Source organism: Thamnophis elegans, chromosome 1 (genome assembly GCF_009769535.1).
Source record: "Thamnophis elegans isolate rThaEle1 chromosome 1, rThaEle1.pri, whole genome shotgun sequence".
In the NCBI taxonomy this organism is placed as follows: domain Eukaryota; kingdom Metazoa; phylum Chordata; class Lepidosauria; order Squamata; family Colubridae; genus Thamnophis; species Thamnophis elegans.
Window position 1 is genome coordinate 174,341,167 of NC_045541.1, and position 16,990 is coordinate 174,358,156.

The 16,990-nt window shown below is 46.3% G+C and overlaps 1 protein-coding gene and 1 non-coding gene across 2 annotated transcripts; both read right to left on the bottom strand.

Annotated features, from left to right (window-relative positions):
• Nucleotides 1-141: 141 nt before the first annotated feature.
• Nucleotides 142-14,189, bottom strand: NDUFS7 (NADH:ubiquinone oxidoreductase core subunit S7). Its single transcript, XM_032220170.1, has 8 exons — nt 14,086-14,189; nt 10,450-10,486; nt 9,673-9,741; nt 7,736-7,853; nt 6,749-6,928; nt 4,833-4,879; nt 2,195-2,283; nt 142-360 (listed from the first exon to the last, which is right to left on the bottom strand). The coding sequence occupies exons 1-8, from the start codon at nt 14,099-14,101 to the stop codon at nt 263-265; spliced, it is 654 nt and encodes a 217-aa protein (XP_032076061.1). The 5' UTR covers nt 14,102-14,189; the 3' UTR covers nt 142-262.
• A 1,930-nt stretch (nt 14,190-16,119) lies between these two features.
• On the bottom strand, nt 16,120-16,193 carry TRNAN-GUU. Its single transcript has one exon. It is a non-coding gene; the product is annotated as a tRNA-Asn (tRNA).
• Nucleotides 16,194-16,990: the final 797 nt, after the last annotated feature.

The window sequence follows — 16,990 nt, forward strand, 5'->3', positions numbered from 1 at the left end:
AGCCAACTGGATTTTGTTTTTTTTTCTTTTAAGACATTTTGCTTCTCATCCAAGAAGCTTCTTCAGCTCTGACTGGATGTTGGGGAATGGAAGGATGGATATTCCTTGCAGACGGCACTCAAAAGTGCCAAAACTCGTTTCTCCAGATACAATAATTATAAGTTTATTGACAAGAGTTTATTATACACAGCAGTTTTAACGTGTGCGCTACAGCTACAGTTAGGGCGGCCATTTTCAACATGGCAGCTTGCAAACAAGCCCGTTATTTCCGATACCAGATCTGGATAGCTTTCGCTCGTTTAATCTTCCTCTGGAGCTGCAGGATCCCGTACAGGAGGGCCTCAGCAGTAGGAGGGCAGCCTGCAAGAGGCAAAACATTGATCTCAGAAAGGTGGAGGGAAGATCTTAAAATTCCCAGGCCACAGCAAGGGGATCTCCCTTTATCCAGGTCGCCATCCTAAATTACTCAAGAGACGTAGAAAAGTCTCCAAGGTTGGAAACTGTATAGACCAGGGCAGCGGTGGGAGTCAGAAACTTTCCCTACCGGTCCGTAAATGTCTACGCATGCGCACCGCCTTCTGTGCATGTGCAGTGCTCACGCATTATATCTGGGTGGGTGGGTGGCGCCTCCTGCAGCCGCCACTACCGGTTCACTTAAACCGGAGAGAACCGACTGAATACCACCTCTGGACCAGGATTGTAAAAACTGAAAGCCCGCAGGGCCGCCCTGAAAACAGCACCAGCCTGTGGTGCCTCGGGACTCCGCCGAGCTCCGTTTTCACTGGCAAGAGGGCTGCAGGAGGCCATTGTGGCCGAAAACGGATGTCGAGCTGGCCATGCCCACCTGAGGTTGGGAACCTCTGCTACCCCAGCATATTAGCCCATTCCAGCTCTTTGCTTCCACCTACTGGTCACCTGGATCTTGCAGCATAAATGGGACAGAAGAGCAATGATAACATTCTCTAAACTCCTAGTGGGGGAGGTTAAAGTGGGGGGGGGGGGGTAAAGACCACCTTTCTCTACCAGTCTACATTTTTTAAAAAAAATGTTGGTTGTAACAAAGCTTCCTGACAACTCACTTGCTTCCTCTATCAATGTTTCTCAACCATGGCAATTTGAAGATATCTGGACTTCAACTCCCAGAATTCCCCAGCCAGCAAACTCACTTGCTTCCTCTATCAATGTTTCTCAACCATGGCAATTTGAAGATATCTGGACTTCAACTCCCAGAATTCCCCAGCCAGCAAACTCACTTGCTTCCTCTATCAATGTTTCTCAACCATGGCAATTTGAAGATATCTGGACTTCAACTCCCAGAATTCCCCAGTCAGCAACTCACTTGCTTCCTCTATCAATGTTTCTCAACCATGGCAATTTGAAGATATCTGGACTTCAACTCCCAGAATTCCCCAGTCAGCAAACTCACTTGCTTCCTCTATCAATGTTTCTCAACCTTGTCAATTTGAAGATATCTGGACTTCAACTCCCAGAATTCCCCAGTCAGCAACTCACTTGCTTCCTCTATCAATGTTTCTCAACCATGGCAATTTGAAGATATCTGGACTTCAACTCCCAGAATTCCCCAGTCAGCAAACTCACTTGCTTCCTCTATCAATGTTTCTCAACCTTGTCAATTTGAAGATATCTGGACTTCAACTCCCAGAATTCCCCAGTCAGCAACTCACTTGCTTCCTCTATCAATGTTTCTCAACCATGGCAATTTGAAGATATCTGGACTTCAACTCCCAGAATTCCCCAGTCAGCAAACTCACTTGCTTCCTCTATCAATGTTTCTCAACCTTGTCAATTTGAAGATATCTGGACTTCAACTCCCAGAATTCCCTAGCCAGCAAACTCACTTGCTTCCTCTATCAATGTTTCTCAACCATGGCAATTTGAAGATATCTGGACTTCAACTCCCAGAATTCCCCAGCAAGCAAAACTGGAGTCGAAGTTGAAGTCCAGATATCTTCAAATTGCCAAGGTTGAGAAACACTGATCTATAACAAACTTGAAAAGAGTCAGGTACTCTATATTATCACTTCCAATGTTTTTTTCTAGAATTCCTTGCCCAGTACTGAAGTGAGGTCCGGATTTATTTATCCGGACCCAAATGACTTTCCCTTCTGGGGATGCAGTTTGGGAAAGAACGAGCTAGGAAGAGACACCTTGATGGCTTTTTTTTTTTTTTTACCTGGCACATAGATGTCCACGGGCACGATCCGATCACAGCCCCGCACCACGGAATACGAGTAATGATAGTAACCTCCACCATTGGCACAGCTGAAAAAAATAAGACCGTGTTGGGATCATTTGATAAAAGGTAAAATGTAAAGGTTCCCTTCAAACATATGTGTAGTCGTTTCCGACTGTAGGGGGCGGTGCTCATCTCCGTTTCAAAGCCAAAGAGCCAGCGCTGTCCGAAGACGTGTCCGTGGTCATGTGGCCGGCATGACTAAACGCCAAAGGCTCACAGAACGCTGTTACCTTCCCACCAAAGGTGGCCCCTCTTTTTCTACTTGCCTTTTTTACATGCTTTCGAACTGCTAGGTTGGCAGAATCTGGGACAAGGAACAGCTCACTCCATTAGGCGGTGTTAGGGATTTGAACCGCCGAACTTTCTGATCGACAAGCTCAGCACCTTAGCCACCGCATCCCATCATTTGAAAAGCAAGCCTTTATAATAGTGGAGGCCTGTTTCCTTCTGGACGACAGACAATTTTTGACTTGTTGGCTCTGGGAGAACCCAGCTGCCAGGAACAGAAAGGAATTCTGGGAGTTGAAGTCCACACATCTTATGAACCCTAAGATTGAGCCAATTAGGGGTGGGAAGTGACAGGAAGAGCATCAGGAATGAACTTGAGAGTACCACCATTATAACATGTCATCCAACAGCCTGGGGGCCTTTTCCTTTTTACAGAATTAACACAGTTGGAAGGGACCTCGGAGGTCTTCTAGTCCAACACCCTGCTCAAGCAGGAGCCCTTAAATGATTCTGGACAAATGGCTGCCTTAATCTGTTCTTAAAAAACCTCCAGTTTTTAAGTCCTGAAGGCGAGCTGTTCCACTGATTAATTGTTCTAACTGTCAGGAAATTTCTCCTCAGTTCTAAGTTGCTCCTCTCCTTGATTAGTTTCCACCCATTGCTTCTTGTTCCACCCTCAGGCGCCTTGGAGAATAGCTTGACTCCCACTTCTTTGTGGCAACCCCTGAGATATTGGAATGCTGCTATCATGTCTCCTCTAGTCCTTTTCATTAAACTAGACATACCCAGTTCCTGCAACCGTTCTTCATATGTTTTAGCCCCTAATCATCTCTGTTGCTCTTCTCTGCACTCTTTCCACAATCTTTTTTGCACTAGGGTGACCAAAACTGGGCACAATATTCCAAGTCTGGTCCTACTAGTTATTAATGCACAATTTATATTTGATACCAATCAGCCAGTAAAGCCAACCACGGACCTCAATTCATGGCAGCTGTGGGCCAGATTTAGGGACCCCAAAAGCTACCAAACCATGGAATGGCTGTACAGCCTGATTTGTCTCTTTCTGCTGCCATCGATGGAGCTGTCCCATGAGGGAGACGTTTCCTGAAAAGCCAGTGACGATGACAATAAATAATTCCACTGGGACTGTCTTGAAAGCAGCCAATGGAAGTGCAAGGGTACCATCAAGGGAGGACCCCCAGTGATACACTATTTGCATGCCGCATGTAAGTGAATCAAGATTGAAGAGCCGAGATGGCGCAGTGTTTAAATGCAGCACTGCAGGCTACTTCAGCTGACTGCAGTTCTGCAGTTCGGCTGTTCAAATCTCACCAGCTCAGGGTTGACTCAGCCTTCCATCCTTCCGAGGTGGGTAAAATGAGGACCCAGATTGTGGGGGCGATATGCTGACTCTGTAAACCGCTTAGAGAGGGCTGAAAGCCCTATGAAGCGGTATATAAGTCTAACTGCTATTGCAATTGAAGGGTCTAGTTTTAACCCTAAGTAACTCCTGATGGGACGCGGTGACTCAGTGGCTAAGACGCTGAGCTTGTCGATCAGAAAGGTTGGCAGTTCGGCGGTTCGAATCCCTAGCGCCGTGTAACGGAGTGAGCTCCTGTGACTTGTCCCGGCTTCTGTCAACCTAGCAGTTCGAAAGCACGTAAAAAATGCAAGTAGAAAAAATAGGGACCACCTTTGGTGGGAAGGTAACAGCGTTCTGTGCGTCTTCGGCGTTTAGTCATGCCAGCCACATGAGCATGGAGAAGTCTTCGGACAGCGCTGGCTCTTCGGATTTGAAATGGAGATGCGCACCGCCCTCTAGAGTCAGGAACAACTAGCACATATGTGCAGGGGGAACCTTTACCTTACAGGCCTGTGAGGACTGTGTCAACCCCGAAGCTGTCCTCCTGATTTAAACTAACGTATAGAGACACATAGATTTGGAATAAGCCAGCCTTTCTCAGCTCTGGGGCAAATTCCAAAAGGAAATTGACCTTATCCACACACTCAAGTTTCCTTTTTATTCAAGCCTCTAAATCTCTCTGCAGTAGCATAGACACCCCCCCCCCCAACTGCCATTCTTAGCCTCCAATTCTAGCGGGCCCCCCGGCCCCCAAAACAATCTCCTTTGCAATGGCTGGGAAGATTTGTAATCTTGTTATTCCCAAATGACCCAAAATTCTCATTTTTGGTATAGAGGTCTAAAAAATCTGCAGGAATTAACGACCTAGTCACTTGTGTTGCATAAACGCAGCTGTGGTGTAGAGGAAAAAAAAACAATAAATGAGAGAACGAACAAGGGATGGAGCCAGTCCTGAAGATAATAAAATACTGAGAGAGAACTTACCTCCCCATGGATACCACGTAACGTGGCTCGGGCATCTGATCATAAACCTGCCAAGAAAGAAATGTGAAGGTTTGCACTTGATTTGACGAGCAGAACAGGCCCTGCCTTAGATCACCCAGCACTGGGACTCTAGTAAGGCCGAAAAGCTTATCAAGTTCTCCAATGGCAGGTCCTGTGCCTGGCTTAGAATACAGCAGGCGGCAACATTACAAGCCGCTATCCGATTCTCCCTCTCAAAGGATCATAGGGAAAATTTATTCTAGGTTTTTTTTTCTCTGCAGCTGTTCTGACCGAGGCTTCCCAAGAGCATGCAGAAAACTCCTTGTCCCGACAAAAAATCCTTTTATTAATGTCCTATGAATTCTGCTCATTCACATCCAGCAAAGTCTTTCGAGGGAGGATTTACAGTCACAGACCTTATCTGGCTTGGAGAGCTGCCAGGCCGATATCTGCAGAACTTGGCAAGGAGTCTCGGAGAGTCACGAATCAATTAAGGGAACTAATTGTCTCCTGCAAACTCCATTCCTCTTTCACTCCTCTTTTATTTCCTCTGGGAGGGGCCATTCACCCTCCACCTGTGGCCTTACTCCCAAGTTGACCCCTGTTCTTTAGCTATTCCCTTTGTCTGGCAACTCTGCCCATGCGAACACTGGGAACAGGCTCCAGCTGTTCTTCTGCCTCACTTGTCTCCGTCTCTGAAGGCAGCTGATAACTGTCGGATGGCCCAGGCCCCCTCTCTGCCTCCCACACAGAGCCCTCATCAGAGCCTTCCCCAGACTCCAGGACTGGCCCAGGTTCCTCCCCAACCTCCTCACTGTCCGACTCTCCTGCCAGCTCTGCTGGCGGGACACAACAGCAGCCTTAAGACAAATCTATTTCATTCTGAACTCAATTTTTGTTGTTGTTGTTGTTTTATTTTGCTAGTTCCCCACCCCCACCCCCCCATGGCAAATTTGGTCCCACTGTGTTCAGATATGGGGCAACCATTTGGCAGAAGGGCAGAAAAACCAAGCAGAGAGATGGAAAGAGGCCTGAGCCCTTTTGCCTCATTCTTTTTTTGATATCTCATGGGTTTGGGAAGAATAAAAATGCCACAGAGAGTCAGAAGCAGAGGTCCAGAGGGAGGAAACCTGATTGAGCTGGGCTATTTCTGTTAGGCCTGAGCCAAGACATGGGACAGTGAGATCGAGTCTAATCCTTTACAGGTAGGCCTCGAATTTATGACCATAATTGGGATCAGAATTTCTGTTGTTAAGCAGGGTGGTTGTTAAACGAGTCACATCTGATTTTATGACCTTCCCTGCCATGGTTGTTAATCACCTCAGTTGCTAAGCGAATCCAGTTTCCTTCACTGACTTGCCAGCTGGGGAGGTTGCAAATGTTGATCGCATGACCCCCACAGTGCTGTAATTGTGGTAAATATACACAGAGAGTCCTCGACTTACGGCCACAATTGAGCCCAACATTTCTTTCGCTAAGTGAGACATTTGTTGAGCGAGTTTTGCCCCGTTTTATGACCTTTCTTGCCACCGTTGTTAAGTGAACTGCTGCGGTTGTTGTTAGTAACGTGGCTGTTGAGTGAATCTGTCCTCTCCATTAACTCTGCTTGTCTCAAAGTCGCAAAAAGATGACCAGGTGACCTCGGCACACTGCAACCGTCATAAATGTGAGTCAGTTGCCAAATATCTGAATTCTGATCCCACGACCAGGGGGAAGCTGCAATCGTCTTAAGTGTGAAAGTCACTTTTTTTCAGTACCGTTGCAACTTCGGATGGTCACTAAATGAACTGTTGTAAGTCGAGGACTACCTGTACGGCTGCTCCCTGTTAGTTCCACAAACCTTGGCAGTTGGTGTGAGGACACAAGAGGTGGCTCGATTCCCTCTCTGAAGGGCTGAGTAAAGACCGCAATCATACCTTTCGGAGGGCAGGAGCCATCTTATTGGTCAAAGTGCCAGCCACAATCATGACATCGGCTTGCCGGGGACTAGCCCGGAAAACCACCCCAAAGCGGTCCATGTCGTAGCGGGGAGAGGCCATGTGCATCATCTCGACGGCGCAACATGCCAAGCCGAAGGTCATTGGCCACAAGGAGCTCTGAGGGGAGAAGAAGGGAAGGAGGTGAATGTACAGCAGAGACGTCCTTCCGCAAGACTCTTGTGCCAAACAGGCCTGACCTCGATTGCAGGCTAACCTTGGGTGGCCTTCCTCCCAAATCGACCCGTGTCCCTTAGCTGTTCCCTTCGCCTGCCAACTCTGCGCATGCGCACACTGGGAACAGGCTCCAGCTGTTCTTCTGCCTGACTGATGTCTGCCTCTGAAGGCAGCTGATGACTGTCAGGTGGCCCTGACCCCCTCTCTGCCTCCCACACATGCCAGACCGATATCTGCAGAACTTGGCAAGGAGTCTCGGAGAGTCACGAACCAATTAAGGGAACTAATTGTCTCCTGCAAACTCCATTCCCCTTTCGCTCCTCTTTTATTTCCTCTGGGAGGGGCCATTCACCGTCCACCTGTGACCTCACTCCCAAGTCGACCCCTGTTCTTTAGCTGCTCTCTTCGTCTGGCAATTCTGCACATGTGCAAACTGGGAACAGGCTCCAGCTGTTCTTCTGCCTCACTGATGTCTGACTCTGAAGGCAGCTGATAACTGGCATATGGCCCTGGCCCCCTTTCTGCCTCCCACACAGAGCCCTCATCAGAGTCTTCCCCAGACTCCAGGACTGACCTATCTTCCTCCCCAACCTCCTCACTGTCTGAATCTGCTGCCAGCTCTGCTGGCCGTTGGCGGGCCACAACAGCTACAACTGATATTGAGTGAATTTAAAGCACAGAGATGCTTTTGGTGAGAACCTTCTTCAAACAGGAAAAAAAACAAGCATCCGGTCAGAGGCTCCTACGTACTCGACGGATCCAGTTGACCAAATCATCCAGCTTGGTGACGACATATTCCCCTCGGCTGCTGGGAAGCTGCGGCTTCTTCTGAACAATGGCACTGCTCTTCTCCTGCACCTGGATGGAACTACAACCACAAAATAGACGGTCCTGAATCAGAGCACACCTTCCCCGACAAGCCCTCCAATCTTGGAACTCTCAAAAGCTACTTTGGGTCCCCTGTCCAACGACCCAGAGCTCAACGTTCCTGCGTCTGACATTGTCTGAATGAAGCCTCTGAAAAAAAAATGGATGGTCAGGGCTTCGTGTTTGCAGATGAAATATCTGTAATCTCAGGGCTGAGTGCTCTCTGAGCTCAGTTGTGCTTCCTGTTAACATCACCAGTGCTAGTAGGGAGTGGGATCCATCTCATTAGAGGCTAAGCAAAAATTAAATAAGCTTGTGCATAGATTATTTTTGTATATAAAGTTTTTTATGTTTTCATTTTCATAACATATAACCACATGTAGACTATTACATAGCCAACATCCTATTGTATTATTAAATGTTTACATCAATTCATCTTACCACCAACTCCCAAAAAACAATTATTGGCTCTTTTGCTCTCCATACACCCTATTTGCACCTTATCCATCACTTTCTTCTCCCTCTCGCCTCCTCCTCCCTACCTCCTTTCTTCCCTCTGTCGTCCTTCTCTTCTCTCCTTCCCCTTCCTCTCTCCTTCTCCTCTCTCCATTCCTCCTTTCTCTCCTCCTCTCCCGCCCTGCTTAATTGTCCTTCCATTGTCATATTCAATCAATTAGCAACTCAGTTTAATTATCATGTATAAAAGTGAATCACAAACCTTCACATTTTCCACATAACAGTTTCATATTTGTCCATATTCCATATATTTTAACCTTTATTTAATTATCTTTTCATTATCATATTCAATCAGTTAGCAACTCAATTTTATGGACCTGTTTAGAAGTAAACCACGTATCTCAGCTTTGTCTTTCCCCATATAACAATTTCTAATCGTCTGATTTTTTTCCTAGTAAAGCTTTTGTCCCACTTCTCTATTCCTGTCTTCTCCCTTTTCTTTGTTTTGACACGTCCACCCTCTTCAATTTTTCTCAAGCCACCGTCAAAGAAATATTTTATATTTTCCTTTGTTGGGGCATAACCCTCTCCTTCAATTTTCCATATGCCACTGTCAACCTCCGTAAGATCTTTTGTCTGTTTTTTAATTTCCTTTTGTTGGGAAAAATCCCCCGCCTTTTAATTTTCCCTATACCACTGCCAACCCCCATGAAGTTTTTTGTCTGCTTTTTATTTCCCACCATTTCTACCCCTTCATAATACCCCCGCCTCCTTCTTCCTACACTTCTTCCTTAAATTCCTGCTTCTCTGAGTTCAGAATTCTACTTAGACTTGATTTTAGTGATTTAGGCACATTTTTTATAATCTTGCATAGATTTTTGTGTGCTGTAATGTTGGTTAAGCATCCCTGCTGAGGGAATGCCATCTGCAGGGTTGCCATTCTCCTCCTGTTCGGTGATGGCCCCCCACCTTCTTTAGAAGAGCCTCTCCTTGCATGCAAAAATTGGCCCTTTTTCTAAACAAAGTTAACAGCCCTATAATTCCCTGCATCAGGTGGAGTCGGAGCGACTGAATGGAACTCCAGCATTTACTGGCCAGATGCCCTCCCTGACACCTACATGGAGTTCGCAGCAATTACTCATTGCTCCCAGAGAGAGAAATATCTGCCACTATCTAGGATCCAACTCACAGCCTCCTAATTGTGAGATGGCCCTGAGTCCCCCCAGGGAAAAGGGTGGCATATAAATAAAGTAAAAAATCCAAAAATCCAAAATCCAAATGGGACCTCTAGGCCACTGTGCCGTTCGGAAGTAAATAAATCAATATAAGAGGTAATTATCAGGTGTTCCAGAAGCAGAGAATACCTGTCAGTACTCTCAGCTGAAGGCGTCTGATGCAGCAAGCGGGAAGAACTGGTGGAACCCACAATGGGCCTGTTGAAAGAACAGCCAACAGTTAAGAGAGTCTTAAAAATCGGATCGCACAACAAACCTAAAGGTTAATGTTCACCTCGCACATATGTGCTAGTTGTTCCCAACTCTAGGGGGCATTGCTCATCTCCATTTCAAAGTCGAAGAGTCAGCGCTGTGCGAAGACGTCTCCGTGGTCATGTGGCCGGCATGACTAAATGCCGAAGGCGCACTGAATGCTGTTACTTTCCCACCAAAGGTGGTCCATATTTTTCTACTTGCATTTTTTACGTGCTTTCGAACTGCTAAGTTGGCAGAAGCTGGGACAAGTAACGGGAGCTCACTCCGTTACGCGGCACCAGGGATTTGAACTGCCAAACTTTCTTATCGACAAGCTCAGTGTCTTAGCCACTGAGCCACCACGTCCCTCCAAAACAAACCTACAGGGTAGGAATTGAATGAATTGAATGCTCTTCGAGGGCAGCCCCACGCAGAGCGCATTGTAGGAGTCCAGACAGATTCTCAACACCTATGTGATTGTGAGCAAAGTCTCCAGGTTCACAAATGGGCACACACACACAAAGACGTGCAAAGGTGAAAAATCAGATCCACCAGTAACTGAAGGCAAAATACTCTCCGAAAAATGTCTATAGGACTCCCAACATCATCCTTCATACCTCAGTTCAGTTTTGGGGGAAAGGTTCTTTGCAGAGCTGACTTATGCAGACTTACCTCAGAAGAGACAAGCCACGCGGGAACACACAAGAAACTGAAAAAGAAATAAGAGGTTGATGTGAAAAGAAAAAAAATATGGGCTACAATAATAGGAGGCTAATGAGGGAGAAAAGATTCAGGAATTAACACATGGTTGGCAACAAGGCTTTTATCCAGAGACAGGATGCCCAAAGGGCCAATGATATGAGCTCCTCCCATTATAGACTCAGCCAATGGCATCTTTATTCCCTCCTCCTCAATCTGAGTGACAGGAAAGCCTTGGGGAGACCTCCAGAGGCAGCCATGGAGCCATTTCGAACCTTTGCTTTGACTCATGTATAGAATTCAGCCACCCGAAATCTGCCTGGGGAATTCTGGGAGCTAAAGTCCACACCTCTTAAAGCTGCTGAGGTGGAGACACACTGCACTAGAACAGAGTTCTTTAAACTTGGCAACTTTAAGACCTGTGGCCGGAGAATTCTGGGAGTTGAAGTCCACAGATCTTAAAAGTTGCCAAGTTTGGGGACACCTGCACGAGAAGGTCCATATAAATCTTGACTCATTGCTGCCATCCCGTGGTCACCAGGATTTTGCAGCCCAGATCGTATCAAAAGATGGAGGTTTTTAAGAAGAGATTGGACAGCCATTTGTCTGAAACAGTATAGGCTTTCCTGCTTGACCAGGGGATTGGACTAGAAGACCTCTAAGGTCTTATTAGCTGCTTTCAGAGTCAGACATCAGTGGGGCAGACGAACAGCTGGAGCCTGTTCCCAGTATGTGCATGCACAGAGTTGCCAGATGAAGGGAGCAGCTAACGAACAGGGATCGACTTGGGAGTACCCACAGGTGGATGATGAATGGCCCCTCCCAGGGGAAATAAAAGAGGAGCGAAAGGGGAGTGGAGTTTGCAGGAGACAATGAGTTTGCTTAATTGGTTCCTGACTCTCCGAGACTCCTTGCCAAGTTTTGCAGATATCGGCCTGGCAGCTCTCCAAGCCAGATAAGGTCTGTGACTGTAAATCCTCCCTTGAAAGAGTTTGCTGGATGTGAATGAAAGTAATTCACAGTAACTTAATAAAAAGGATTTTTTGTCAGGACAAGGAATCTGCTTCGTGGTTTGGGGAAGCCGAGATCAGAACAGAAACTGGATTCACTTAAACAAGCACACAATTGATTTAACAATTTGCTTAGCAACCATAACAAAAAAAAAGATTGTAAAACTGAATGCAGTTTGTTTAACAACTGTCTTCCTTAGCAACAGAAATTCTGGCTTCAATTATAATCATAAGTCAAGGACTGTCTGTATAAGGAAGATCCCCCTGCATCTTTCTTATGACTGGTTTTACAGAATAATACGAAATAATCCAGAATGGAAAAGTTGATTTTAAAAAAAGCTATTGGCCAAATCGTTTATATTTAAGACTGCAAAGTTTTTGTTGAAAAGGACTTTTGCTTAAGGAATTCTGTCTCCTGAAAGGTTCTGGTCCAACTATCAACAGGAGACATTTCTTAAATTTACCCCCATTTTCTATTTGCCAAATAAAGATCTTTTCTTGCAATTTCCCCAAGCTATGGGACATATTCATTTCCCCATTCTTCCTCTTTTTCAACTTCAACATATTAATAGGGATTTTAATACTGTTTAAATCAGGGGTCCCCAACCTCCGGCTCACTACCAACCCAGGGCCTAAATGTTTGTGCAACTTTTTGTTGATGGAAACCTTGTGTGTCCTCTAGCAAGAAAGGGGAAAGACAGCAAAACAAGAATGTTGGACACACTAATTTTCTTTATGTTCGTGGAGGAATAAGTTTACCAATAAGGTCCTGTCAATCGCAAAAGGCAAGTTGGTATAACCATTTGTTGCCCAACTGGTTCTGTTTTTGTGTATCCAGCCTTGTTTTCCCTGTCCAAGGAAGACCCTGTCTCCAGTTTCCTAATCCAGGGCTCACCTTACAACTTGGCCCACACTACTGAATAGGTTCTGCCCTTCTGATAGGTTCTTTCCAACCATTCAAGAGTTTTGGAGACACATGTTTTTGAAGTTTCATCTTACACTGAACCAGGAAGCCAATGCAATCCTAGGTCGCATTAACAGAGGGATACAATCAAGATCAAGGGAGGTACTAATACCACTCTATAAAACCTTTGTAAGACCACACTTATAATACTGCATCAAGGTTTGGTCACCACACTATAAAAAAGATGTTGAGACTCTAGAAAAAGTACAGAGAAGAGCGACCAAGATGATTAGGGGACTGGAGGCTAAAACATATGAAGAACAGTTACAGGAACTGAACAAGGAGAGATTCAACTTGGAAATAAGGAGAAATTTTATGACGATGAGAACAATCAACCAATGGAACAGTTTCCCTTCAGACGTTGTAGGAGCTTCACCACTGGAGGCTTTCAAGGAAAGATTGGATTGCCATCTGTCAGAAATGGTATAGGGTCTCCTGCTTGGGCGTGGAGTTGGATTTGATGACCTACAAGGTTCCTTCCAACTCTGTTAATCTGCATCTAAGCCAGAGGTGGCATTCAGCAGGTTCTGATCAGTTCTGGAGAACCAGCAGCGGAAATTTTAGGTAGTTTGGAGAACAGGCAAATACCACCTCTGACTGTCCCTGTCCCCATCTATTCTCTGCCTCCCGAGTCCCAGCTGATAGGGAGGGAATGGGGATTTTGCAGTATCCTTCCACTCTCACGCCCACCATGCCATGCCATGCCACGCCCACCAAGCCACGCCCACAGAGCTGGTAGTAATTTTTTTGAATCCCACCACTGATCTAAGTGGTTTTTCCCCCCCCCAGTGGCAGCTTCGAAGCTCCTGCCCTGTCAGCCTTAACAGGAAGACTAGACAAAGATAGTCTTTGACTTACAACCATCACAACTTTGGCTGTTCTAACCTCAGGTGCTTTCGAGAATAGCTTGACTCTCTCTTCTTTGTGGCAGCCCCTGGGATATTGGAAGACTGCTATCATGTCTCCCCTAGTCCTTCTTTCTATTAACCTAGACATACCCAGTTTCCGCAACCGTTCTTCATGTTTTAGCCTCCAGTCCCCTAATCAGCTTTGTTGCTCTTCTCTGCACTCTTTCTAGAGTCTCCACATCTTTTCTACATCGTGGCGACCAAAACTGAATGCCGTATTCCAAGTGTGGCCTTACCAAGGCATTATAAAGTGGTATAAACACTTCACGGGATCTTGATTCTATCCCTCTGTTGATGCAGCCTAGAACTGTGTTGGCTTTTTTGGCAGCTGCTGCACACGGCTGGCTCCTATTTAAGTGGTTGTCCACTGGGACTATCTCCTAGATATCCAACCTTGGTTACTTGGAAGATGTGTGGACTTCAACTCCCAGAATTCTGGGAATTGAAGTCCACATGCTTTGCAAGTGGCCAAATTAAAAAGCATGGGTTTTTAAAGAGGCTCCCTGCCCTGAACAGGGTTGGACTAGATGGCCTTTAAGTGACCAACTTGTCTATTCTCGGTTTGGGAAAATGGGGTGGGTGGAAACCTCCCCTGCGCCCCCCGCCCAGGCTTCTCCCATTATCTACGCCCAATATCCTCTCCCGCTCCCCCCCCAAAGGCGGCTAGTTCCTGCCGTCCATGAAACCTGCCCCCCCCCCCAGCAGCCTCCCCCCGGCTCGCACTCACCGGACAGCGCAGCCATCGCCGCGTCTCCCTCCCCTCCCCCGCAGCCCTTCAAGGCACCCCTGCTGGCTGCGCGCAAGGACAGGCGGTGCACCTTCCCGGCAGCTCCGGGTTGGAACCGGAGCCGCCTTGCCGCGCGTTCCGGCAAGAGCAGAGCGCCGGCGTCGGTGGTGCCCCCTGGCGGCGGCTGAGAGAAGATACACCGCGTGCGTGGAAGGCTCTTCTTTCTTTTAACCTGCCTCTTTTAATTCACTTTTTATTTCTTCCCTTCTTCCTGTTCATTCATTTCCCCCCCCCCCTTTGCTTGATCCGGTCTTCCTTTCCTCCCTCTTTTTTTCCTTTCTAATTCTTTTCTCTTGTTTCCTCCTTCCTTTCTGCCTTTGGCTTTCCCATTTGGCCTCTTTTCACCCTTGGATTCATTTAATTCAATTCATTCATTCATAATTCATTCATTCATTCAATTAATACTGATTGGGTGGATCAGAAAAGTCTGCAGTTCTGTGCTTTGAATCCCTAGTACAGGTCTTCCGCGTGAGCAGTGGGTTGGACTAGATAACTTCCAAGGTCCCTTCCAACTCTGTTACTGTTTATTTGTTCTAATTTTCTCCTCCTTTCTTTTCTTAGAACTTAGACTAACTTTATTGTCGCTTTGAAGCTACCCTAATTGGCATGCATTAAAATGAAATGTCATTGCATACAGCTCTCAAAGGGTCTCCACCACCAATATACACTACATAAACATGACAAAATAAATTATTTACAATACAAAAGTATGCATATAGCCACATATATTGTATGACACAGAGAAACAACACAGTCTAGTTCAGGGGTGTCAAACTCTATTTTATGGAGGGACAGATCAGGGTTGTGTTTGACCTCAGGGTGGCCGTGGCCAACTCAACATCACTGGTTGGGAACGCCTGCGGTGGGCCAAGCACTGTGCCAGAAAAAACTGGCTCCCAAGCTCCGTTTCCGGCTGCGACGGCCTCCTGCAATCCTCTGCCAGTGAAAACGGAGCTCGGGAAGACTGTAAGGGATCCGTTTTTGCTGGCAGAGGCACCACAGGCCAATCCTTCACTGTTTCTAGGGTGGATCTAAGCACCCCGTGGCCGGATCTGGCCCCCGGACCTTGAGTTTGACACCCCTAATCTAGTTCATATCAGAGGTGGGGTTCAGCAGGTTCTGACCCGTTCTGGAGAATTGGTAGTGGAAATTTTGAGTAGTTCAGAGAACCGGTAAATACCGCCTCTGATTGGCCCCGCTCCCATCTATTCTCTGCCTCCTGAGTCCCAGCTGATTGGGAGGGAATGGGGATTTTGCAATATCCTTTCCCCTGCCACGCCCGCCAAGCCACGCCCACAGAACCAGTAGTAAAAAAAATGTGACTCTCACCACTGGTTTGTATGTCCATAGTGGGAATTCTCCTTCTCATCCATTTCCCCTTTTCTTTCTACTAAATCCACAACTCTCAAAAGAGTTTTTTTTCAGGAAAGCCGTTATTTAATTGGGCTGAACAACTAAGCTTTGGGGAGCCCCCTGCACCCCTTCCCGCCCCACGTTTGCTTTGCAAATTATTTTCTCCTCCCTCTTTCTCCTCAATCTCAAGCCCTTTAAAGGTGTGTGGACTTCAACTCCCAGAATTCCCCTCCACTTGAGGGGGGGGGTTTCTGGGCCTTGAGGTTCCCATATCTTGAAGTGCTTGAGGTTGAGAAAGACTGCTCTGGGTGGATCTTCTCTGTCGTTTTAAGAGCTCAGCAAATGAATTGAGTCCCTTTCTTTGCTCCGATTCCCAAAGATGGGGCAGCCGGAGGGACTGCATTCAGAAGAATGGATTTTCCCCTAAATCCTTGCTCCTCTTGTGACACCATTGTGGCCATCTTGGCTACGGGCAGAAGGCTGTTTGCCCTCCCAGCATCTTTGCTGAAACCCGTTCATTTTTTCCTCTCTCTTTCATTCTTGGCCGGAAAATTAACTGCGTTGATTACAAGTCTGCAAGGCATGTTAAAATAAACAGGGGGAATAAAAAAGAACAGCCTGCGTCCCTGGGTGGGCTCGAACCACCAACCTTTCGGTTAACAGCCGAACGCGCTAACCGATTGCGCCACAGAGACCAAGCTGCTTCCAGCTCTTCTGCCAGGACTCTTAAGGAGGAGGATGCAATACTGGACGTTGAACAAGAATGCAAGTGTAACCGAGTATGAAAATAGAGCTTGCCTTGGAACGTTTCCTTCCTCCCTTTCTTTTTTTCTCTTCCTTCCTTCTTCCCTTCTCTTCCCCTTTCTTTCTTTCTTTCTTTCTTTCTTTCTTTCTTTCTTTCTTTTCTTTTTTCTTTCTCTCCCCCCATCTCATATACATGACTCTGGGCAGCTTACAATTAAAGCAGAGTAAAACCTCATAAAAACAACATATAACCCTAAAACTGTCATTGATTTGCTAAATGTAACTCTGGCATTTCTTTTCTCAGAAAAAGAGTTTTATTTCTTTTAAAAAACACAAATATTTCATCATTCGTCAATCATTAAAACATTGAAGTACAATTTTTTTTGTATGCCCCTCCCACCCCCCCCCCCCCCCCCCCCCCCCCCCCCCCCCCCCCCCGACTTCCCAGAACCCGTACACGGTATGGATTTTTAACTAACACAGTCTAAAATCTATTGAGAAAAAAGAAATAAAGAAATTAATGACATTCTACATTGACCTTAGCTTCTTCTTACTGAACTAACTTTTAGCAGTTTAAATCATTTCTGATCTTAAGCATAGGCTAACTGGAATTTCTTGGTCCCGTATTTATTTTGTATATAGTCAATCCATTTTTTCCAGTCTCGTTTATATCTCTCATTTGAATGATATTTAAGATATGCCGATATTTTAGCCATCTCGGCTAAGTTTGTAACTTTCAATGTCCATT

Bases quoted from the DNA above. Each gene is read 5' to 3' on its own strand.
- NDUFS7 (XM_032220170.1), bottom strand. The intron at 9,742-10,449 runs GTAAGTCTGCAT...TTCTTTCAACAG, and splicing joins CGTGGCTTGTCTCTTCTGAG to GCCCATTGTGGGTTCCACCA. The intron at 7,854-9,672 runs GTATTCTCTGCT...TTGTGGTTGTAG, and splicing joins TCAGCTGAGAGTACTGACAG to TTCCATCCAGGTGCAGGAGA.